This window comes from Caloenas nicobarica, chromosome 3 (assembly GCF_036013445.1).
Source record: "Caloenas nicobarica isolate bCalNic1 chromosome 3, bCalNic1.hap1, whole genome shotgun sequence".
NCBI lineage: Eukaryota > Metazoa > Chordata > Aves > Columbiformes > Columbidae > Caloenas > Caloenas nicobarica.
Genome location: NC_088247.1, coordinates 75,764,092 through 75,788,463, shown reverse-complemented (window position 1 = coordinate 75,788,463; position 24,372 = coordinate 75,764,092). Strand labels below are relative to the sequence as shown.

General features: G+C 38.4%; 1 protein-coding gene across 3 annotated transcripts in view; it reads right to left on the bottom strand.

Moving 5' to 3' along the window:
- The window catches only part of SMOC2 (SPARC related modular calcium binding 2), a 143,731-nt gene that overhangs the window by 82,579 nt on the left and 36,780 nt on the right, over nucleotides 1-24,372 (bottom strand). For all 3 annotated transcript variants that reach the window (XM_065630988.1, XM_065630989.1, XM_065630990.1), the window contains exons 2-4: nucleotides 18,257-18,428; nucleotides 4,405-4,511; nucleotides 3,201-3,300 (exon numbers count right to left, since the gene is read on the bottom strand). In XM_065630988.1, the coding sequence (XP_065487060.1) occupies nucleotides 3,201-3,300; nucleotides 4,405-4,511; nucleotides 18,257-18,428 (379 nt within the window). The remainder of the gene's footprint in view (nucleotides 1-3,200; nucleotides 3,301-4,404; nucleotides 4,512-18,256; nucleotides 18,429-24,372) is intronic.

The window sequence follows — 24,372 nt, the reverse complement described above, 5'->3', positions numbered from 1 at the left end:
GATAGGGGATGGCATCGCAAAACCCAGCTACTAACTGCTCGTCCTAAATTCTGCTCCACATTTCCTCTATTAAAATCCAAATTCTTCCAGGCTGCCATGCACTTCTTTCGCATTTCTGGATATTCACCAAAGGTGGTTCTACCGCGAAAAAATGAAAGGCAAGAAATTATCCGATAATTTAGGAAAAGTACAGGTGATTAGACATGTATTCAAACCTTATCTGAAGTTATTGAAGAATTAACCTAGAATTGAAAAGAGGAACTGAACATTTTCATTAAAAAAGAGAGTATTCACACATTCCAAAGTATCACATTTCTAGTAAGAAAATCATTACAAAAGCATGTTCACAATTAACTCTACCTGTCATCTCTGTGCACATTCTCCTCTGAAGGGGAAAGGTGGCAAAAATGATCCTGGGATAAAAACTCTGGCACATACAAACTTAGAAATTTGCATAAATGCCTGTGAAACAGCTACAGCATCATGTCTGCAGAATACACAGAAGCAAGTGAAAATATATTAACTTGCTGGTGCCAGGATGACACTACTACAGGAGATCTGTGTGCAATATCAAAAAATAGCAAGGCAATGCCTGCAATGAGGCTAGCAATGGCACGATGTTTTAGACTGACTAGAGACAACAGTGTTTGAAGAAATGACATTCCTGAAGTCCTAGTTGAGATAGGAGTACAACTACTCAACTTCAGTATACCCACTAATATTTTGATTGTAATTCCCGTACACTGGGATACTAAAGAAAAAAGAAAAAGAAAAAAAAACCCAAAAAACAAACAAACAAAAAAAAACAACAAAAAAAACCCAAAAAAACAAACAAAAGGGAATCAATGATGATCTGGTAAACATCAACAGCCCTTCTAGGGGAAAAAAACCCTCTATTATCCTAAACAGATGGCAATTTTGAATATATACTGGGAAATGGAAGAAGGATGCAGTTGTGCTTCAGGCTTTCATTCTGCAATATAAGGGCAAAGTTTTGCCTTATTATACCACAGAAATTTCTGAGAAAATCTGTAGCTGCCCTCTCTGCTGAATGAATTTATCCAGAACTCTTAAGACTGAGCCCTTAGCCACTACCACTGCAAAATCCCCTAGCACTTCAAATCTATTTCCAAACTCTGCTGTAACTGGACTTCTTTCCTGAGGAACAAAGGAGAAATGGTGAGCAGTAAAACGTGAGAACACTGATACAAGCAGAGGAGGAAATATGCAGAGATAATCCCAAAGTGTCTCATAACAATTGAAAATTACCCACAGTCTTCCATGGATCAAAATCAGACTCTGCAAACTCACCTGGGCCCTAGAGCAATCTATTTATTTCTGAGCTACTAAATTAAAAATGAGTGCTACTATCACCTTCTCCTTAGCATTTCTGTGAAACTAAGCTCCCTTCCCACCCCTCCAAAAATGAGCTGAAGCAGTCTGGAAGTTTGTCTTCTAGACACATGACTGTACCTTTGAGAGGAACCAGGGTTTGTTTCCTGCGGAGACAAATTAATTCTCATATTAACCTATTAACCTGGAACTACACTGCAGCTTCTCCTCAATAATACCAAATCCAAACAGAAAAAGTGAAAGTACAGTAACTTACTCAGCAACATTTTTAGGCCAAAAATAATGCTATATGTTGTGACACATCTGCCAAACAACTACTTGTTGAACTTTCAGCATCAGCATAACTCCTTTTTCACTGATGGCAGCAAAAAGGAGGAAGCTACAAATTGGTATTGCAGAGAAAGCAATGAAGGCTTGCTTTCAGAGAAGCCCTGGCTATGGACATGCAAAAGCACCTCTATTCAAGAAGACATTGAAGCATAAAAATGCTGTCCTGACCATCTGTCTTCTGAAGATGCGATCCTGTTACAAACAAAAATTACACTAAAATAAATGCACATTTTTCTCTATTTTAAGGCTTCTGAACATTTTAAATTATTTGTTAAAATCGACTGTCATTCCACAGTGACTTTTCAGACTGGATCAAAAGGATTTGTCTGAGGAATACTCTTCCTGACTAAAGTTCACCTACAGGCAAAATGCATGAAAGATTCTGCAAATCGTTTAGACAAGACAGATCTTAAAAGTGGAATTAACTTGTTATAATCTCTGTTGAAACTTTCTCATTGCTCTCTTCCTTCCCTCATCTATTTAATAAAGACATTAATATTCTGCTTGCATGACTGAAGTAGATCAGAGCAGGTGAATACCCTCAAAGGCCCCAGTCCACTTTTTTTCAGCTTCATTTATGTTACAGTGTTAGCTTTTTAAAGCTATTCCTTCCACTCTGACAAAGAATGGTGCTGCAGCACAAACAGACATGCAATACATAGAGCTCAAGTATTTTTAGAGCTTTTTCTGTGCAATTGTGTCTGCCTCAAGGAAAGTGAATACCAATCCTGGTAACCGTTCGTACACTGGGGATTTACATTTGTTATCAATGCCAATGAAATAGGATCAGAAGCAAATTCCTAAAAAACAGCGAACCTGTTAATTGTCCTGATGAAAGATAAAGAGTTTGATTTGCCAATTAATTTCTACAGACAATGATTCCATTATGTTCTTAATGCTTTGTTTCATTTTTATTTCTCCTCTGGATCTGGTCATTCATGGGATTTGCTGTGGGAATTCTTTCATTGGGTTGTGTTACAAATCAGGATATTCGCACTCCATATTTCTTTGAAAAGTGTGTTTGTTTGTTTGTTTTTATGTACTCGAAATACTTAAAATATCAAAAAGGCAAATCCCTGTGAAATTTTTTGCAATGAGTTTATGTGCAAGAGAGTTTCAACATAAAGAAAGGACTACCTCAGGAAGTCAGTTGCATGGTTTGATATATTGACACATAAATATCATAAAATAAACATTGCAGAAAATCCCTTCAATAGCTATATTATAGTACAAATAAAGTAGATGAATCATAGAATCACAGGAAGTTTTAGGGTGGCAGTGACCTCAGAACTCATGCAGGACTAGCTTAAAAGCTAGACTAACCTTCTCAGAGCCTTGTCCATTTGAGTTTTGCAAATCCCCAAGGAATGAACAACCACAGCTTCTGCCAGCACCTATTTCTAGGCTGAACCACTTTTCCAGTGAATAATTTTTTCCTTAAGTCTAATCAAATGCCACAGATTAACTCTGCTGTTCATGAGACAGTGTCATAACTTGGCCAGCTAAACAAGTCTTACCTGGGCACCGGGGAGTTTTGTGAGCCACAGCAGTACCACTGATAGGACGACCATTGGGAGTGACACACCAGCAGTATCCAGTGTAACTATGACACTGAACCTGTCAGAAATGACACGAACCACATGCAGTTTGTCAGACATATGTCTGTTATCCCACAGCATTCATGACAGGAGTACAAAAGACTAGCCCAGCAAACTATATTGACAAAACCTGGAACAATAAATCGTGAAGATCTAATCTCAATCCTACGTATGATTCTTTAGCATAAAGAAGAATTTATTTCAAGCAAAGTGAGGTAGGTCCTTCAGAATCCAATGGAAGAAAAAAATATTGAAATATGTGGTTGTTTACACCCTATTTCAAAAGAGTGAGGTGCAGGTGTTGTTAAAACCTCACACTGAAGGTCCTCAAGGGACATATAAACTGTTCCTGAGGCAAGAAATCTCGAGTTTTTTTCCACATAGAGAACATACTGTTCCACCCACTGAAGGAGCAGGACAAGAGTGCTTCAGCCAGCATTATTCATCTCCCAAACTGGGAGGAGGAAACTCTTGGAATTCCTCTTAGAAATCAATTGCATTATATGTCCTGAGGGCCAATACCTCTTCCCTCACCATGCTTAAAACAAGAAGGATTGCCTTCTGCACAACGCTGCAACTGAAATGCAGTACAGAGGCAGAAGAAGCTGATCTTGATTTGAATATTTATCACACAGTAAGATTCTAATTGTGTCCCTTCTGAATTCCACAATCTAAACTAAGTAAATTGGTCTCAGACCATATGCTTGTCCAGAAATTCAGCTGAGAATAGGGAAGAATCCTGTATGATTCATGCTTTAGCACTAAGATATAGACTCCGGTCACAAGATCTTTGGTTCAGATCAGGAACAGATCAGAAATTCCAAGCATTTTACCATCTGATGAGTATTTGGGGGCTACAAGAATGACTCAGCTGCCTCAGCTTAGAAGAATAGGGAGTGTACATGAACAACAGTAATATTTGGCTCTTTTGCTGGCTGAAAAAAGAACACGGACAGCACAAAAAAAGATTTTTCCTTCCATTTTTCTACATCAGTGTTAGCATAAATTACATTTCATTTTGAAATTACATTTCTTTCATTACATTTGTCTCCTCTTCATCCTCTACAAACATACATATTCTGACTTTCTGGCCATGCAAGATACTGAATGAAAATTTTTCAACCTGACTATATGTGCCATCATCATTGCATTCTGGGATAAACACTTGTTGAAATTCTTTGCGAGCTTGTTCCTGGGTGTACTTCCTCTCAGCCACACATCTGGAAACATCTAAAGAAAGGGAGAAGATAAGTCAGTTGGATGATGCAATATGAAGAAAAGATAGGTAATAACCTAAATTAAGAAAAAGAAAGAAGACTCTGAGACCCAGGTAAAGAGAATCGGAATCATAACCAGTGAAAACATATGACCACTTGTATTATTTTTAGGAAAGAATACCAAAGGAAGACAATAATTTCTGGACAATAATCCAGAACTGGGCAATGAGATGGAGAGATGCCTGTAGAGACAACCTTGCTGCCCCAGCTGCTGCCAAATAGCAGAAGCCTAAACAGAGCTTCTCCTATCAATAGCTGTCACACTGTGCCTCACAATATTCTTTCAATGCTGGTGGCAACACCAGCCTTCTAGTGCTTCAGGAAAGGCAAAGCAGGCAGTAGGAATAAAACTGCTTTATATTTCCTACTGTGAGTTTATACACCATTTACTGTAGTTAGGCAGTGATCTCTCAGTTGTTACTACAGGCATGTTTATCAGTCTGGTAAAAAAAAAAAAAAAAACACCACCAAACATACTGTACAGCACAACAGCTTGTTGGGAAGTGATTCAATAATAATTTTGGACATGCTAAATTCCTATTATGCTAAAATTTAGTGTAACAGTTTATGATTTAGACATGGCACAAGTCAAGTCTACCACATGGTCCTTTTTTGCCCACTGTATGGTTTTTTGCACCGTCTCCTGCGTTACTTCATAGTGTTCTACATTAAAGGCAGCAAAGTAGACAGATTAATTCAGTAGAGTTTCTATTGTCTACTAAATTATATTGTCTACTACATATATTTTATTTCAATTAGGCAGCCAAGGGCTGAGAAAAGACACATAACATGAGCTGTTATATCTTTTTTTGTTTAAAGACCCTACAAATTTTAGTCTGTTGCTGATGCAGAATCAATACTTCAGGGTCTGCTTGAGCTAAGCATTTTCAGGAGAAATGGGAATACCAGGCAAGCTTAAGGTAGTATTAATGATTTCAAGATGTGACTGTAACATCTGAATTAGAATGATCTCGAGCATACAAGCAGAGAAATTTGCTGCTTCTGATCCCTGTTTTGTTTAAAGACTGCTTGACAGAAACTGGCTAATTCCCTTCTAGGGTTAAAGCTGTCCAGCGATTACTTGTGAGACATGAGTGTTGTGGTGATTTGTGAGTGTTTGTGCAGTTCTTAGAAAGCACAGGGACAGACTTTCTTATTCATACAATTTGTATATTGAGCAGAATCTGAACAGTGAGGCAACAATCACTTCCCCATTAGATACCAGCAGATCTCGACAGGGTTTTGAAATCTAACAGTCCCCAGGAACATACGGGTGAGCCAGCTGAATTCCCAGGCCCCCAAACACCCTCTCTGTGCCAGTATCATCCAGACAAGCACAGAACCAGCATGGAAGCTTGGTGCAACAGCAGAAGTCCTTTGCACAGGATGAATCCTTCACTGGGTCATTTCCACCAAGCTTTGGGCAACTCACCTGGCAACATCAGCATAAAAAATTCCCTTCAAGTCTTAAGCAACCAGGTGTGGAAGTGTAGCATAATAATGACAGAAACTGGTCCTCAGGATCTGCATCCTGAAAACAAAATTGGGGCCCCTTAATTCTAATCTTTGTATTGATTTCCCTTCTGGTCTTGGATTTGTATGCACTACTTCTGTGCAATAGTTTACTCTTCTGACAGGAGCATTATGAGAATTCATGTTGGTAAAATGCCTAAAATACAAGTTGTTTCACTTCAAAAAAACTATGTTTCAGTCTTAATAATGTTAATGGTATTATGCTGTTTCAGGAGAGGCGTTCACAGAGATGCAATGTTACCTAAAATGGACGGAAAAGTTCAGCCATACAGAAATGTGAGAAAAATAATAAGAAACTGAATTAATTTGTACTCTGGTACGTTAATAACTTGTTTCATCAAGGGAAAATTACAGCCAATGAACTGTGAAGCTCAGGTAAAGTCTGGTAATGTAGACACTGCCAAAGTTTTTTGGGAAAGAAAAAAAAAAAGAGAAACATTTAAAGCAAGCTTTGGTGTTGTAAGCCTTCTTCTGAGCATGGTTTGGTTACGCAGTACTTACTAACATGTGGTTTTAATGTAGCTAGTATTTTAACTGAAAATAAATCACTCCTTTGTTGGACCTCTGTCCTCGTTTTTCTAGAATGACATGTGGTTTAAATGTCTAAAAGGAAAAGTGATATAAATTCCATCGCATAAGATCTCTGGTATAGTACCAGCGGGGTTGTAAATCATCTTCAATATTTGAATTCTCATAAAAACATGCCAAGAAGAAAGAGAAGTTCTCCAAAACTGTCCACCACTTGTTCCTAAACAGCCTGACGCTCTAAAGGCCTCCTACTAGTGGATGATCTAATATGCTTTAAAATCAACAATGACCAATTTTAGTGGAATATAAAATTCACATTTGAAGCTTTATTTTTTTATTATATAACCATGGAAACATTTTAAAGCTGTTGGGCATTACTGTGCTTCAGTATACCCAAAATAAACCGATGAGGAATATCTCTTATCAAGTTAAGCATCTGAAACTGTGTATAGGCAAAATACTATTCCCACTTCTGGATTTTTATTTCACCAAAGTATTACCACAGGCAAATAACTATGACACAGAGATGTGGTCCAAACCTGATAGAAGAAATGTAATAGGGTGATTAAGATAAAAAGAAGACATATAAAAACATTCTTCCTCAGAATACTAATGAACATTAGATTATTAATGCAGAGGAGTTCAATTCCTTCCAAATAAAATATCACTGAAGCCAAAAGAGGTTATAATATTTTTATAAGAAATTTGTAAGACTACACCGTCTCAGCATCTACCTCTGTTTCCTGGTTGCAATATCTTCTAAATCTACTTTGTGATTTCAAACAAATTTTCCAATGTAAAAGAAGAATTCAAGAGATTTAAGTGCTAGACATTTCTGTAAAATAACAGCTGAAAAAGGATGAGAAAATTAAGTCTTGTCATGACTGTGAGAAAGGCTGAAACATGAGCTCACATCAAAGGATCAGACAAGAGATAGGTGTAAGGAAACCTGGCAGCTCTTAAGAGGCAAAGTCAGTGATGGGTGAGATCCTCATCCATAGGGAAACAAACATTCCAGGTGGCCATCGCTCACACTTAGTGAAGCTGAATCTGGGACTCACTGTGCGAAGTCCTGTGAGCGCATCCAGATAAGTCTTGTCCACAGGCCCATCTGTGCACCTTGCACAAGTGTAACTAATGAAGATGACTCACATGAATCTCAAATTAGTAGGATGAGACTAGGCTTAAGTGCCTAGCCAGAGGGAAGTTTATAGGAATATTGACATCTAAAGGGATGCAAATGAAGTTTCTCACATACAGATTCAACTTCCCTCTTTATCTATAACAGGAATCATTCACATCAGGCTAGACCCTGGTTACTTTTGAATGAAGACAAAGAATGAAATGTGGTGGGACTTACTTGGTACCCCTGCTGATTAATCAGTTTACAGCTCTGATTTTGATCATCATGGACCCTGATCAAAGCAGACCAAACTCTTTTGGAGTGAACAGCCTCACACTGGTGACAAACAACCTGAAAACAGAGGGGACTCCAAGTCTGCAAGGTGTCGGAAGGGTGAAAAGTGCTGTGCATCACTGGAACAAGTCAGCCTTGTTTCACTGTTGCTGTATATAGATATATGTATATATAGAAAATCTCCTTTTGTTACACTTTTGGAAGCATCTAGAGGAAAAATAAGGAGCTTGAAACTGTTACTGACTAGAATTACCACTATGTTTCTCTCCCTAGCTTAAATATTAATAAACGAGCCAGCAGACTCAAGCTGGAATCTGATATATGACCTGGTGAAAAGATCATTTGCTTCTAAGACCTGCAAAAAGCTGGCTGAAATTAGGCCTTATTTGCCTATACTCAGACAACTGGAAAAACTAATTTTGCAGACATATATGCCCAGTTGTAATTTCAAATTATGTCAATGCCTCAGTGAGACTATCATCTCAGCTCCAGGTAGATGGGCTTTTACATCCCAAAAGCTTGCTGGGAAAAAAAATTCTCCTGACATAGAAGCTGAGCATGAAGATGTATGAGCTTACCTCAAATTGGCTCACTTGGACTGTAGTAGCTGTCAAACTGGAATGGTACATGGCTTAATGCTTTTTAGCACGGTACATTCACCAGTGTGCTGCTTGTACTGCTGTGACATATCACCAGGACTACAAAGGCAGCTAGAGGTTTAAGAAGACAAATGCACCTTGAGGTATGTAACCAAAGAAAAAAATAGGTGCATGAGAGTGGACAGAAATACACAGAACTGAGAAGATTACAGAATTGTAGCCATTTGGACAGCTCTTTCTGCATTGCCCTGGTGACAATTCTGGCTTCCAGAGGAGACCAGCATCTATCTGGAAGGCACAGGTGACATATAAAGTCATCTTAATTCTGTGCTAAGCTTCGATACACAACAAGGAAGACTTTCACCTATGAAGTGCAGTGGCACCAGTTCAGTGCTGCAGGCTCCAGAACTAGATTCTGTCATGCATTGCACCTGGGAGCACAGAGAGAAGCTTATTACTGCAAAGTAGAAATTTATCTTTAAAACAATGACACAAACTCATCAAAGATGTAAACACCATCTCTGAAGTGACATTTAATACAATTGAATTTACAGCAACTTTGGGGCTCCACAGGGAGATCTAGCCCAGATTCTCTCATGGAAAAGTAAACAGCTTGCCAAAAGAATAGATATATCTCCTGCAAAGATTTTGGTTTAGTTCATCCGGTATTTCTTGGTTTGCTATATATTTCAGTAAGAATAAAAGTACCTTTCCCAGTCCCAATACACTGAGCAGACTTTGCTTTCTTTCAAAGAGATTACTCTGTGTGACATGGTCTTGTTATGTATTTATGCATAACATACACTTCACAGTTTGTTATTTTATTATAGATGGAATATCCCACTGAACAGATCAGAAACATTTACCACTTTGTTAAAACTACTTATAAAGTGGTTAAACTTAATCGTTTGAAGAAAAAGTTCCCTTGAGGGCTTTCCACAGATACTTAGCTGTTCTTATGCTAAAGAGAAAGCTTTTCTAAAGTTGCATAGATGTGAACAAGCAGACCTAGCATAGACACACATAATCCAAATACTTCTTACTGTTTCTCTGTAGGTTTCCCTTATTGTCCCTCCATTATGGCAGAATACCTATATACACTTACTTGCCCTTAAATTTAGAAATATACAGTGTAAAAGCTGTTTAAAGTTAGGTATCCACCTGAGCACTTTACTGAATTCTCTTACCAATGAACCAGAATTTTTTTCTACTTCTGTGTTTCTTTCTCACTGCTACACCCTTTTTGCTAACTGGTGTTGATATGATAAAAGCAAAATGGTCTTAATTTGTAGTTAACTTAGCACAAAAATCTTTTATTCAGAGCACAAGATACTGTTTGCTTTTTTATGGCATAAACTACTCATAACATGAAAATTTTCTATGATATTTGACCTAGGTCAATCTATATTCCAAAGAACTGATCGTGTCTACCAACAAAGCATATAAATAGCTGTAGTCTCTAGTGATAGAAGATGCATAGCAAGCCATACGTTCTCAAAGTTTCAGTTTCAAAGATACAGAGATCATTAGCCTCTTGGGTTGGAAAGGATGTCAGTACAGACATTTAGCCTGACACAGCCATAAAATAAAGACTTGCTGCTTCATTACAAGGGCCGGCCAAGTCTTTCACTATTTATTTTTATTGCTGCATTCTGGATTCAAACAAAACAGTAGAGCAATCCTAACCTAAACTCTCCTTTATTGGCATCTGACAGAGGCAGGCAGTGTGGGGTTTTTTTGTTTTTATTTTTGGTTTGTTGTTTTTTTTTTTTCCCCACATTTTGCAACCACCCAGCAATTTAGATAGCTAAGCTTTAAGATAAAATAAGGAATGCTGTGCTGGATTCCTTCTTGTCACAACAATATTTCTCGCAATTTGCCAACAGTCACATTTGGAGAGACACAGTTGGACTAGAACTGAACTAAATATATGCAAGAAAACCTAAAGCTACAGCTTTCTGATTTTTTCATATGCCAAAGGCTAGACCAGGCTTTCTGAGCAGAAGAGTGATCTGATAAAAAGTTTGGAGCAGCCTAATATGGGCCAATTTATAATTCTTGCACTGAAAATCTGAGAAAGATTGCAATATTTGTGGTTCCTTGTCTTCAGTACAGTATTTCTGGTTTAGTACTAGGAGTTTCTACTTAAGATGTTTTAAGATATTCATTTTATATTAAACCTGAAACTTAAATTGAAAATAATGCTTATATATATTTGGCTTTGCAAATTCTGCTTGGAGAAATACTATCAAGAAAAATTGAGTTTTTTAAAAAGAGATAAAATTGATGACACTATTCTAGTGTTTGTCCTGTGTTCCATGTACCAGTAGACACATTTAAAAGAGCGAAGGCTATTCCACAAAAAATATCCCAAATGTACTTAAAACTTCATCCACTCTCACTAAAAGCCAACTAGAAAGTATAATCAGAAGGCAAGTCTTCTTGCTTTCAGAGACTACAGAAATTATAACTTCTGTATGTAGATACATTTTGTTCACCAAGATGTCGAGTATTTTGTTTCTCAAATTAACACTTTTACTACAGTGGCTTGATACATGACAGCTTGACACACCATAAATGAAGGCTCAGAAATAAAATGAGGTCAGTTCTGAACAGTGTTTGTATCAGAATTGCCAGCATTAGTCTGGAAACCTGCAGTCATCCTATAGATTAAACGCAGTGCCTACAGCGAGAAAATATGTCTTAAAAAGGAGGAGACAGCTCCTAGCTAAAAGTATTTTCAGATACAAGTCTGCTCTATAATAATTTTTTTCCCAGAAAGCTTATTTTCAAAAAACCCCAAACTGATACCACTTCTCAATACCTTTTCATTTAAATATATTTTTTCCTAAACAATTTAAAAAAAAAAGGCATCCCTATTTTTTTTTCTTTTTCCTCATAAAGTATGAGGAAAAAAGAAAAGGGAGAGGAGGAAAAGGAGAGGTGTGTTCTGCTTTCAATCTGCAGCCTGCGCAAGCTTATGTTAATTTTATAGACTGACACCTTGGTCCACTCCCACTTTCATTCATTTCAGTTAGGAAAAGAACCAAGAAAGTCTCTATGTCTTTCTCTTTCCAAACGAAACGTGTCGGGAGCATATTCTGCCTCCCAAACGCAGCCCACAGGGCTGCCTTCCAGGCAGCAGGTGAACTGGCCAAGCCAATGTCCCTGCCCACCTGCTGGCCTGAGGGACGTCCTCAGGCACTGTGAGCACATGTCAGGCTCACGCCCCGCTCGCAGGCAAAGCTGAGCTTGAGGGCAACCTCCGTGAGAATACAGGATAAGATGTGCATTCAGAAACCATGCCCAGCATGTACAACACAGTCCTTTAGCTAAGAGGCAATTACCCCAAAGGATGCCTGGTTCCATGAATTTTGGGACCAAGATTAATCTATGATCCCAAAACAACTACTGCCCAGTGATGTCGTCCTTTCTCTTCACAGGGAAAATCATACAAGCATGTTTATCCAAGGAGAGAGATGTACCTTAATTCATAACATCTCCAATCATTCAAGCATGTCCTTAATTCATTTATTAAGTCATTACACTAATAATTCAAATGAGCAAAAATTTTCACTATTGCTTAAAGCCCCATTTTAATTAAACAAATGGTGGCTGTTTCTCTCTTTAAGGCAAGTAAATAGCAAATAGTAAAATACTTCTTTATGGGGAATTCCACTCATATTTTGATGTGCTTCAGTTCTTTATGTGAATCATGAGAATGAAGATAGCACCTTTTGTTATGTCTATGATAGCCCATAAAAGAATGGCATTTCTAAACAGCCAGGCTCTTTAAGATACCATAAATGAATTAAGCTAAACATGAGCTATCTAGGATTTCCAACAGAGAAAGGAGATCTACATAGTTATAGAATAACAATGACAGCACTGTGTGCTATGGCTGTCCTTGGTGTGCTCAGAAAGCAACAAGGTCCTGCTGGGGCCACCTCTGCAAACGCTGAATACATACTCTGACTGCCAGCTAGACTGTATGCCAAGCCACTCACGACTTAAATATCATTCTGTGTAAAGCTCCTCGCACTGCTGTTTTGAGTATGGACCACTCAGAGTTGTGTCCCAAGTCTAGTTTAACAGTTACCTATAAGCACAGGTTGCTGCTACAAGCTGACAGTGAAATAGGGAAATGTTATGTGAGTTGGCAGCTGCAATTTTACAGTGATCGCCAGTTTTTCTTCAAGAAGAAAAGAAGAAAAAAAAAGGTATTTTCAAATGCATTATCCTATAATTCTTGGAGACCACTTTCAGGGCATACTTTAGTTAAAACAACAGGAGCTCCTCTTAACTAACTCCATGAGGGACATCTCCATGGGAGACAGAAGCTTTGTTTTTCAGGTGAAACATTCTCAGTAGCCACAGACATTTGAAATTCGGTCACAGGCATTGCACACGTTCTTCATCTTCCTCCTGACAAGTTGCCCAAATCTCGGCAAACATTCATATAAAGAGCATAAATGTTTAAATTCAAACTACCGCGGTTGAACTACAGTGTAACCTGTTCCACGTCACCCTTACACCATTAGCAGAACTGCAGATTGAACTGCTGCTGGCCACTAGTCACTGTTCACTTGATGGTCCAGTAGAGAAAAGCTGTGGTCCCTCCACTAGACACTCCTGTTACAGATATTGCTCTCTTTGAACAAGATGCAGCCAGCTAGCAGACTTTCTACTCTGGTGACCTGAAGTTGCTGAGATGGGAGATGAAAAGCTGTCCAAGAGGAATGGAGTTATTCAAAGTTTCTGAACTATGAAAAGCTTAATTGATCACACTGGAAAATCTTGCACTAACCTAGCTAGGACTATGGCTGGTTGTCATGTCAAAAAAAAGCACAGTTTCATTTCAGAAACCTCTAATCCCACTCACCTCCACCCAGCATCATTATTTCAGGTTTAAAACTTAATACATTTTATTTACTGTCATGAAAAAGTACTTGGAAACCTTAGCATTATTTGAAAACTGCTGCAGGAAAAAATATGAGTTCACATTTTCAAAATTCTGGGGAAAAAACTTGTTCAGTAGTGCAGAACAAATAGAGCAGCAAACCTGATAGAAAATTTCTATTGATTTTACCATAGAGGAAACTGATAGGAGTTGCAGAAGTGTGTTGAAGCATTCTCTCATTTCTTCGTACCCATAACACAAATTTTTCATCACAATAGAAAATTTGAGTGCTCTTTGTACAATGACATCCTACAGCAAAAAGATTAAATTTTGCAGAGTAATTCTGAACACTAACAGAAGGAAGAGAAAACAAAAAAAACAACACAGACTTTTTCAAATGGGTTGTACAAGATGCTTCATGAAAAAAACCTAAACCAACCTGTTTCAAGTAGTCTCATCTATCATGACTTGTGACAGACTTTCAGCCTTACATTTATAAGATAAAGGAGATCCTCACTTAGCAATGCATCTCCCATTTCTGCTGGGGAAGATGTTTTTAGCAAATATCTTGTGCATTTCTGTTTCCATGCAAGCACAGCCTTTTTGGAGCAACCTATATCTTGTTACAAATCATGTAAAATGCCCATTAGATGTATAACTGTAGCTACTGGCACTACAGGAGACCACAGTGTTGGGCAACACTCACTGACCATAATGGCAGCTACATCATTCAGGGATATTAATTAAAGGGTTTTTTTCCTGAGAAACTTCATCTTGTACTTTTTGTACGTAATGATAAAGAGTATCAAAGATTCAGTTTTGTAGCCTGCCTTTGTGACATCCAGACCTCTCCAGTGCCATCCTTACCCACTGTTGTGGAGGGAACAAAGAGCTAAAGGAGTTGTGCCCAAGTTTGTATTAGTGATAGGAATAGACGTACCTTGGTGCATACCAGGGCAGTCCTGTAAGAGTAGATAGGTTCAGTTGTCAGGTTGAAATGCCTTAAACTCCTATAAGAAGGTGGCTCTGTGCATGTTACCTACTCGGGACAGTCGCTGGCCCATCTAACCCCTGAGCCACATAGGTACAGTCATTGGGAAAGCACTAGCTGGCCTGTATGCAAAGTGCAACAGAGAGTTCTCTACCTGCTTACCCGTGTAGGCAGTTATACCATGTCCTGGCACTGCCTAATAATTAGTGTAGCCATAGACTGTGTCTTACCGAGCAGATTAGAAGCAATGATATTCCATTTCCATTTCTCATATATTTTGTCTCTTTGGCTATGCTAGGCCAGATTTACTGTGAAGCATTCATGTGTGTGTGTGTGTGTGTAGTGGATTCCCATCACAGGTGGTACTTGAACAGCCTCCCTAACACAAATAATATCTCTCAGCTGCCAACATACATTTATTTATTAAGTTCATAATCTTATTGCACAGTAAAAGTCTGCATCAAGCAAGTGGCAAATCTCCAGAATTTGAGAGTTTAGATTTTGTTTGGAAATTTGTCAAAAAATGTGGCTGTTCGTCTACAGTGCACACAGATTATTTGAGATCTTTGAAATTGCAAAAGTAGGCTAGAAATTTTATAAGATTGTAACTTCTTATAGCATTTCCAAGCTTAGCAATGGATTCCAGCACTGCTTGGAAGTGGACTGGAAAAAAAAAAAGGGGGGGGGGGCGCGGAAAAGAGAGAAGTATTATAAAACTTTGTAAGGTCTTCAAAAAAGCCAACTATCAGAACAGTCTGTTTTGATGCTTATTTTGTCCAAGGTGAGTAGTTTTTCAGAACTGAGAGGAAGGTTCAAGGTTCATTCATTTTGGGATTTGTTTAAGCTGTTTCAGCCTCTGCTACAGCCAGCAGGAAATAAAGAAATAAAGAAAATAAAAATGTTTAAATGCTGACACTGTTTTCTGTCATTTTAGCTTTAAGGTCCATGCCCTAAAAATGGTTTGTTTTGCAATGCAAAAGAATTACCTGAGCTGACCGCTGTCACTGTGAATGACCCCTGAATTAAGAGAGGAAAGCAAGCATATTTAAAGCAAATGATGCCTTTGTAATTTTAACATTTAAATGATCAAAAGCAAATAGAGCTGACAAATGTTGAGAATAGGTGGAAAGACAGTCAATCTAAATTCGGCTTTCAGAGAAAGAGAAAACAGCCATCAATCGGGTGGTGATTCAAACTCCCTTATGAATGTAAAAAGAAATCACAGTTCTGAATATATAAACAAGAAATGATAGACTCAAAATTATCACAAAAGGTCATCAACATAAATTGTCAAGGTGTTTAGATTTCTAGTGAATAGACTGAACTGAACGAAAAGCTGGTCACCATGTTTCCAACTAATTAAAAAGGTACCTGGAAGTATTTAATTTTCAGACAAGATTTTTGTGAAGTGAACAGGGATTTTTACCCGAGAAGAAGACAGGAGGAGACAGTAACCAACTTAAGACTGCATTTTCTGATCAATGATGGATGAATATAAGACAATTTTAGAGTTGTGAATCCTATATGAGGAATCATCTCTTTTGTTCCTTCACAACTTCCATGTGCAAACATGCATGTTTCTTTCACTTTTTTTTTTTTTTTTGCATTAACAACCTCAAAATTCGATTCAAAAGCAAGGTTTTAATGTGTTGTTTTTCTCTGTTTTTTAGGGGGACAGATGAATACTTCCAAAAGGATTTGTTTTCATTCCAACATGGAATTAAAACAAATTCTGAAACCTTGAAAGATGCTCTGAAATTGAACCATTGCTTTTTGGTTAGCCCTACTAAAACAACTCTCGTGCTCTTTGATCAAGCATCACCTGCAACAACAAATTTTGCAACTCAAAATAGCTAGCTCAAAAGACGTCTTAATCTGAGGACTTTCTTATCTTTTCAGAAGAATGTTTGATGGGACTATCAGAAGTAGCTCTAGCAATGCTCAAACTGAAACTGCAGCTAGGCCAACAACTCTTCTTTTTCTTTTCTAAAGCTTGTTTTCACAGCTTGAAATATTTCTGATGATTGCAGACATGGGAAGAAGAAATACATTGGTCACTTCAAGATTTAAGACTGCTTTGACTGAATAAGAAATACTATGAAAATGTAAAACTGAAAGAGCAGTGGTGTCTTGCTGATATTGACCAAGTATATTATTGGCAATCATGTGTCTATTGCCTATCAAAGGAAAAATATTTAAACATTAGAGTGATGTTTACATTCATTTAATTGAAAGATTAAAAGCATCTCATTGATGAGGGCATGATGTGTACTTGCCTAAGGTGTCTAATTCCAAGTCTACAACTGCACTGATACACTACACATTAATAAATAAACAGCAAATGAGCACTTCTCCAAATAGTAGTTGTTGACCACAGAAAAATTTGCCAGCATTTCTGGGGATGCCTTTGGTAAGGCAATTCAATGCATCTTTATGGAAAAAAATTCTTGCAGCTGACATTGTCAATACAGTAAGATGAAAAACATTCTGCAAAACTGATTTCCATAAAAGTGTATAATGCTGTAATGTATAAAATGAACAAAGTGCACAATAATTTTCTCTATCGTTCATGAGTGTAACAAAAGCTTTGGCTCAGGTAGCTTCATTATGTTAACCTTTTTTGCAAAAGTAAATATATCCATCAGTTAATACAATGGCCTATTATGAAAGGGCTGAAGAATGAGCATAGTGTTTCATCTAGGCAGAAGATGAGACAGAATGTCTCTTTGAACCAGTCTTGATGCTTTAGAGGTTTGCTCAAGGTAATGGAGAGAGATGATGTGTAAAATTGCCTCCTAGAGGTTGAATTAGTGTGGTCCCTGGGGTTTTCTTTCCCCCGCCCGTGTCTTTTGGACAGAGAGAAAGGGAAAGTCTTTATGGCCACTGCTCTTCTTACATTTTAAAAAGGAGATCATTGTGCTGGGAATCACCCTACATTTCACTAAGGCATTGCATTGTCTAGCACCAGGCTACTCTAAAAGTTAAAGATTTAACATTAAATACTTTGTAAGTATTGGCACTGAAGTGCTAGGGCTGCTTATGCACAGTTTCTCTAAACAGAGGCCAGAAGTAAAAGAGTGGATGATGTAGGTAGGTACAGCCTGTGAGGCCTCTCAACATTACAAACCGTTACACAGAATTTCAGATTTATATTATTTCAGGGTTTACACAAATTTCAGTTATCTAAAAAAAAAAAAAAATAAAAAAAAATCCTACAATTTGTACACATTTATGTTGGGGGCTTAGAATACATTTTAAACCAAATCAAAACAACAGTACCCAGTCCTATCCTTATTTTTTTTTATTTTTCACTTTTCTTTTCCTGCCCAACTGAATGATTGCAGTTAGGAAAGACAAGACTGAATTTGACCATCTCTAACTTAAAATACCAAACTGCTGTAGACAAGAAACCTTGGGAGATAACAATCCTGAGAGTTACTCCAAGCCTGACAATAGTATAGTCCTTCAGAAAAAGGACCTAACCTTACAATTGCCTTAATAGTGACTTACTGTAGTGTAAATGGGTGGGGGAGTCATATTTTTGATGATGGATAAAGATTATCTTTTTGTAGCATATTGTTACAGAATTAACAGGATGGATTTCCACCCGTTTGCTTTTAGACAACTCTTCAAGTAGAGCACTCCTAGTTTTCAATACTTAGACATTTTCAAATACTACTTAAAGTCCATTATTTTTCACTATGGTCAAGAGAAACTTTGATTTACTCACCTTTGCAGTTGCCCCGGTAGGCTATCTCCAGCTGAGGGTCTTTGCATTTTGCTCGTTGAAATTCACACCGGGACAGAAAAGTTCTTCCATCAGATGCACAGAGTGATTTCTGAGGGGAACCTGCACAGTCCAGGCTGCATTCTCTGTCTTTGTCTTGGTCCACTCTCAAAAACTAGAAAAAACAAGTTAATGTTGTAGGAATGCTATTTGCATGTGAAAACTGCTCTGTGACCCCCTTTCCCAGGAAACCCATGCAAATATTACCCTAAATCGAAAAGAAAGCTCTGTCTTTTTAGCCTATTCAAATAATAGTTAATTCATCATATCTGGGGTTATTCGGCTGCTGCTTTGAAATGGTAGTGATTGCAACATTTCTGTAACATACACTAAATCCACTATTGCAATTAAGAACTCTCTGAACCTCCTTCAACCATTACAAAGCTGAAAACAGCAGCTTGGACTCTTAGAGCAAAAACAGTGATGGAAGAAACATTCTTCAAAACAAAAATGAGACAGTAATGGAAACTTGTCTATTTTATTAGCTGTGCACTAACTAGCCTACAATAACAAGCTGAAAAGTCTGTTCTAAGATCAAATAGGATTTTTAACGACAATACTCATCTAAAATTATAACTATAATATGTTGAACCAGTCTCAGTAAAAGAGGCCTGAAGAGAAAATGAACGAGGTAGGAGAACCTTATGAAGCACTTTATGAAACAGAATAGATCATTTATTCTTGCAATGTCCATATTCAAAATCTAAAGACTCCTCAACAAAACAGAAATTTCAGATGACTTTTATAGAAATATTTGTATTTGTGCATATGCTTGCCTATAAAAGTAGATGCCAAGAATGAAGAGAGAAATGTTATAGCTTGCAGTTTTTCCAGTGAGATCATTCTTATAACATGCACAGTGGAGTCAGCTGCCATTCCAAAGTGCCCCATCATGGGCGAGCAGGAAAGACAAAAAAAAAAGGCTGTGTGTTGTGTGCAAAAGAGACTTGAATCAGATAATTTTTTTCAATTTGTTACCAACCAACAAAAACTTCTGACTCCTGTTTTGAGCATTTTCTGAGCCCTGGCATGGATTGTCCATAGCTGAAATCCCTCTAGGCGTGTCCATGCCCCAGTGTGGTTCACCCATGGGTCACAGTCCCAGGGAGCTGTCCTTGAGCCAGTGTGGGTAACCTGTGGCATACAGTGGTTTTTTTCTGGACTGGCACAGAGCTGTTCTCTCACACTGGAGAGACCTGCAAGGTCCTTGCTACTCAAACCCTGTCAGTTGTGCCCATTGCACCACCCATTCTCCCTTTATCAGAAATTCAATCTCATCTCCTCCAGAAGAAAGTGTGTGGATATAGGCTGACAGAAGTAATTTATGTTGTTCCCATTATGAATTTCCACAGATGCTCCCCTTTCTACTTCTGCCACAAAGCCACCCCAAACCTGATCTAACTGTTCATCCCTCCACCCCCAAGACCTCAGGCACAGTTGATGAGTTTGGCATCATCCTTGGCACTGTGAAAAGCAGGAGCTGCTCGCCCTGAAACATGCTGCCAAAAAACTAATCTGTTCCGATGTTGCTGCATGCCAGCGAAAACCAAAGACAGTACTTTATCTTCCGAGCTCCTGAAAAGCGGGAACTAGGGAGGAGGTGAACTCGGTCCTCAGATAAATTTCTCTATCATTCTGCTGGTTTTGAATAAGCACAACATTAAGCAAGGCATATAGCTACCAGAAGATAATTATTCTCCTAAGCACTAGGAGGCACCTGAAAAAAGATCTTAATCCAGCTGAAGTACTGATTTCATTGGTGTTACTTCATAATCATAAAACTTGGGTACAGAAAAATTTGAACTTCAGATTAGAAACTGAGACTGCTAGGAGGTAAATTTCAAGAAAAAAAAAGAGGACAAAAAGTAGTATTTGAGCAGGAAAGAGTGACACAAGCTAAACAATTCAGAAAACATTTGCTACATATCATTTCTCTGCATGCTATTACACACCAAAAAAAAAATGTATAAAGAGAGTCATAAATCTCCATAATCTTCATACTTAAACTGTAGTCTATTTGCATTTCCTACCACTTTACGTGAGGAAACACAGATGCCTTTCTGGAGACTATGCCTGAAAAGAGAGAGACAATCTCAAAGGTACCACTTTAAAATAACAGTCATGTGGTTGGATTTTGACCAGAATTTTTATGTTTTAGTGGCACAGTAACATAATAAGCTTCAGAAGCAAATTATTCACAAATTACACAAAACCCCCAAACCTTTATTCCTGGAATTTAGCTATAGAGCTCTAGAAGTGGGGAAAAGATGTTCTTTCCCTCACTCCCTTCGGTGCTATACTGCAGATCCTTTTTGCTGACACAAATCAATAATTAGCTGAGCTGTGTGCAGAGGGATGAAAACTAAAGTCATCTTCCTTTATCTGCAAAATGAGCGATAATGAAGACAGGCTTCCATTACTCTGACCCACCTACAAATTATGTTGGTCTCCACAGCCTGACTAGATGCCCTGATGAGCTGCAGTGCAGGAGGTCCCAGTGAGGTCCTCCAAGCCTCCCTTTCTTGTCTGGGAGGCTTCTGCAGGACTCCAGCTTTAGGCCTAGCTAAGACTGTGGAAAGGACTTCTCACAGAAAAATGGACTACATGGGGCCTCTGGCAGAAAAAACGGACTCAATCCTCTGTTCTGCCAGACTTCCTCTGTGGATTTGGTGATAGCAAGTCAAGTGATCTCCCTCTTCCTATTTTGTGAAGTAAGGATCTGAGTACAGCCTCTCTGTGTGCATAAGACTACCTCTCTGTAAAGGCATTTATCCAAAGAGTTTTATTTAAGTATTTTATTATTTCAAAGCCTTAGAGGAGATTAGGGTAAATTATGGGTTCAAGGATATTCAAGCAACCTGGAAAAGTAGAGGATGAAGACATACCCGGGAGACAAAACCACTTGAATATCTTGTTGGTTAGCCAAACCTCACTGGAGAATTCAGGTTGTACATTTAAACAATTTCCACCAAGCTAGTGTAACTGAGAGATTTAAGAGCAGGAAGGACAAAAAGGCAAGTAACTGTGAGAAAAGACAGCATACAAGAGAGACAAGCAAATGTACTTATAGAAAAAAGAAAATATTCAATTGACATTTGGAAGATACTCCATTGGCTTCTTTACTCAGCAGCACAAGATTATACAAATCCAAATCAGTATTGCTTGCTCACATTTAGCCAAAGGAATAGATAAGTATGTCAAAACTGTATCATAGAATCATAGAATGTCCTGAGTTGGAAGGGACCCACAAGGATCATCGAGTCCAACTCCTGCCCCTGCATATGACAACCCCACAGTTCACACCATGTGTCTGAGGGCCTTGTCCAGTCTCTTCTTGAACACTGTCAGGCTTGGGGCCGTGACACCTCCCTGGGGAGCCCATTCCAGTGCTCCACCACCCTCTGGGGGAAGAACCTTTTCCTAATGTCCAACCTAAACCTCCCCTGGCACATCTTCCTGCCATTCCCTTGGGTTCTGTCATTGGTCACCAATGAGAAGAGTTTGGTGCCTGCCCTTCCTCCTCCCCTTGTGAGGAAGCTGTAGACTGCAATGAGGTCTCCTCTCAGTCTCCTCTTCTCCAGGCTGAACAAACCAAGTGACTTCAGCTGCTTCCCATACGGCCTCCTCTCCAAACCCTTCACTAACTTCATAGCCCTCTTCTGGATGCTCTCTAGTAGTTTAATATCTTTTTTATGCTGTGGTGCCCAGAACTGCACACAGTGCTCCAGGTGAAGCTGCACCAGTGCAGAGTAGAGCCGTGGAAATTCTGAAATAAGCAAGGGCTATGGGGTTTCTCATGGGCTTTGCTATTTGTATAAAGAGAAACAAGCAGAGTCACTGGGATCCTGCTGATGCACATCTTAGAGCTGTACTTTACTAAGAAAATATTCCTTTTGATTAAAAAAGAACAGTTTAGAGAAAGATGATTCTAGATGGACCAGAAGGTGATTCATCCTGAATACTGGCTCATCTATTTCTGTCTTTAAGTTCATTTAACAAACAAATCTGCTATTGTAAAAACATGTGATTCACTGAAAGGCAAGTTTAAAGCAGCATTTTTTGTTTAATGCTGGTAGCAACTGAGATTAAGCCAACAATAGCTGAGCAACCTAAGGTGGAACAAAAAATGGACAATTATGGTTAAACCTTATTAAAAAGCAAACCACTTTTAACAGAAAGGTGTTCCTGCCCCTAGCAACACAGAAACCAGCCTAGTCAAGTTTCAGAAAATTGTTTTCAAGTACAAATTGGAGCTTATGCTACAGATTAACAGGTGTGACTCCTCAATTGGAGCTGCTTTAACTTATCTTCTTTACATTCATTAAAAAAAAATACAGTATCAAATTAATTTCAGCCTTTCCAAAGCATTATACTTTACAACACCCAATTTCCAAGGGATCTACTATTCAATACAAAGGCACTGCTTTAAATTCTCACATAGTATTTCTGAGAAGATTAATGGGAATATATCAGAAAAAATCTTGATTATTAAGTTTACCTCAGTTAATAAAACCAAAAGTCACTATAAACTGCATGTATCCACTTGACAGAAATAAGTATTGATAAAATATTATTTACTGTCACGTTTCATGCACCATGGAATTCCAGTATTTTCTTTCACATGTTGCACACCAAAGGCTTCTAATACTGGTTGAAATGTGCCCCCCTGTAGCACCAGCAGTCCCAGTGATCTTTCATCCCTCTGTTACTGGAGCTTGCTAACACTAGAATTGTCAGAGTATGAAGTAGCAGATACCTGAAACCTTGCTTATACTGGAGAAAATTTTTACTCTGTTTTCTGTTCTGCTTTGTCTTTCAGCTTTGTTCTTTTCACTGGTCCTACATCTGTGCTGTGGACAGTGAGGATGCTTATTTCCTCAACCACAAGTAGCACATTGCAGTTGATGGGAAAGTTTTTGCAGTACCTCAAGAGCAGGCATTCCATGGTTTCTTTACTGTGCTATTAAACCATTTATCAAGATAACATGCCCATAAACTTGTTCACTGCTATGGCAGAACACTTCTCTTTACCTTGCACTATCAACTCTTATGCAGGGATTCAGTGTCATTCCCTCTGATCTGCATCCTGCCATCAGAGTACTCCTAGGGCAGAAAATGTCTTCACATGAACCTAGTCACATATACATCAGTGCATTTCCAATGCACAAATCTGGGATCCCACTGTCTATAGTTCAGAGCGAGTCTCTTTCCACCAAACAGATCACAGAGTATACTACGAGAAAAATAGTGCATGGCTAGAGAGTCAACAGCTATATACATCTACAAACCAAACTACCAGTGCAAGAAAGCAGAAGAGCTGAGACGAGTGTTACAGTCTGGTCATGGATAGAGCAGAAATCTCTCTCCATTGGAGGAAAAGCTGATGACAGAGGCTGGGGTGTAAAGATTGTTTACTGAATCTGACTCACAGCCTGTTAAACAGTAATGGGAAATGCTCTGCTCTACATTTCACAATATAGTGCACAGCTGTGGATTGTTTTTGGTCAGAGGCCACTATCTAACTAATCTGAGAAAGGCAGGGAACTCTTCCCCAACTTCTTTTTTTAATTCTTTATCTTTTAATTTGGGCCAGCTTAACTCTAAGAAAGTTTGCTTGCAGTCCTGTACAGACATCCTTAACACAAACAGGCTGCACACAAAGTATAACTCCTAACTATGCTAAACCTATTTTTGCTTTGCCTTAATGCAAATTTTCCTACTACAGCTGAAGACCCAGAAACTGCTGCTTTTCTTCCTGTGGAGAGAAACTCCATTCTATTCTGCAAGATCACGTTGGAGTCTGTGCACTAGGAAAAAGAAAGACCCTCAAGTTCATGGATTTGGATTCTTCATAAGAGGTTTTCAACCCTTCTTCAATTTATAGATCACTTCAATTTCTCCTGGACCTGTATACCTTCCATTGACAGTATTTGTTTAAACATACTGACAACAGGTTTTTATTCTGTTACTTCTTGTGGACCCCTTATAACTGATATACTTTCCCTTTGACCAAGTGAAAACTACTGCTTCAGAATCTAAAATGAAGTTCAAGTCTGCTT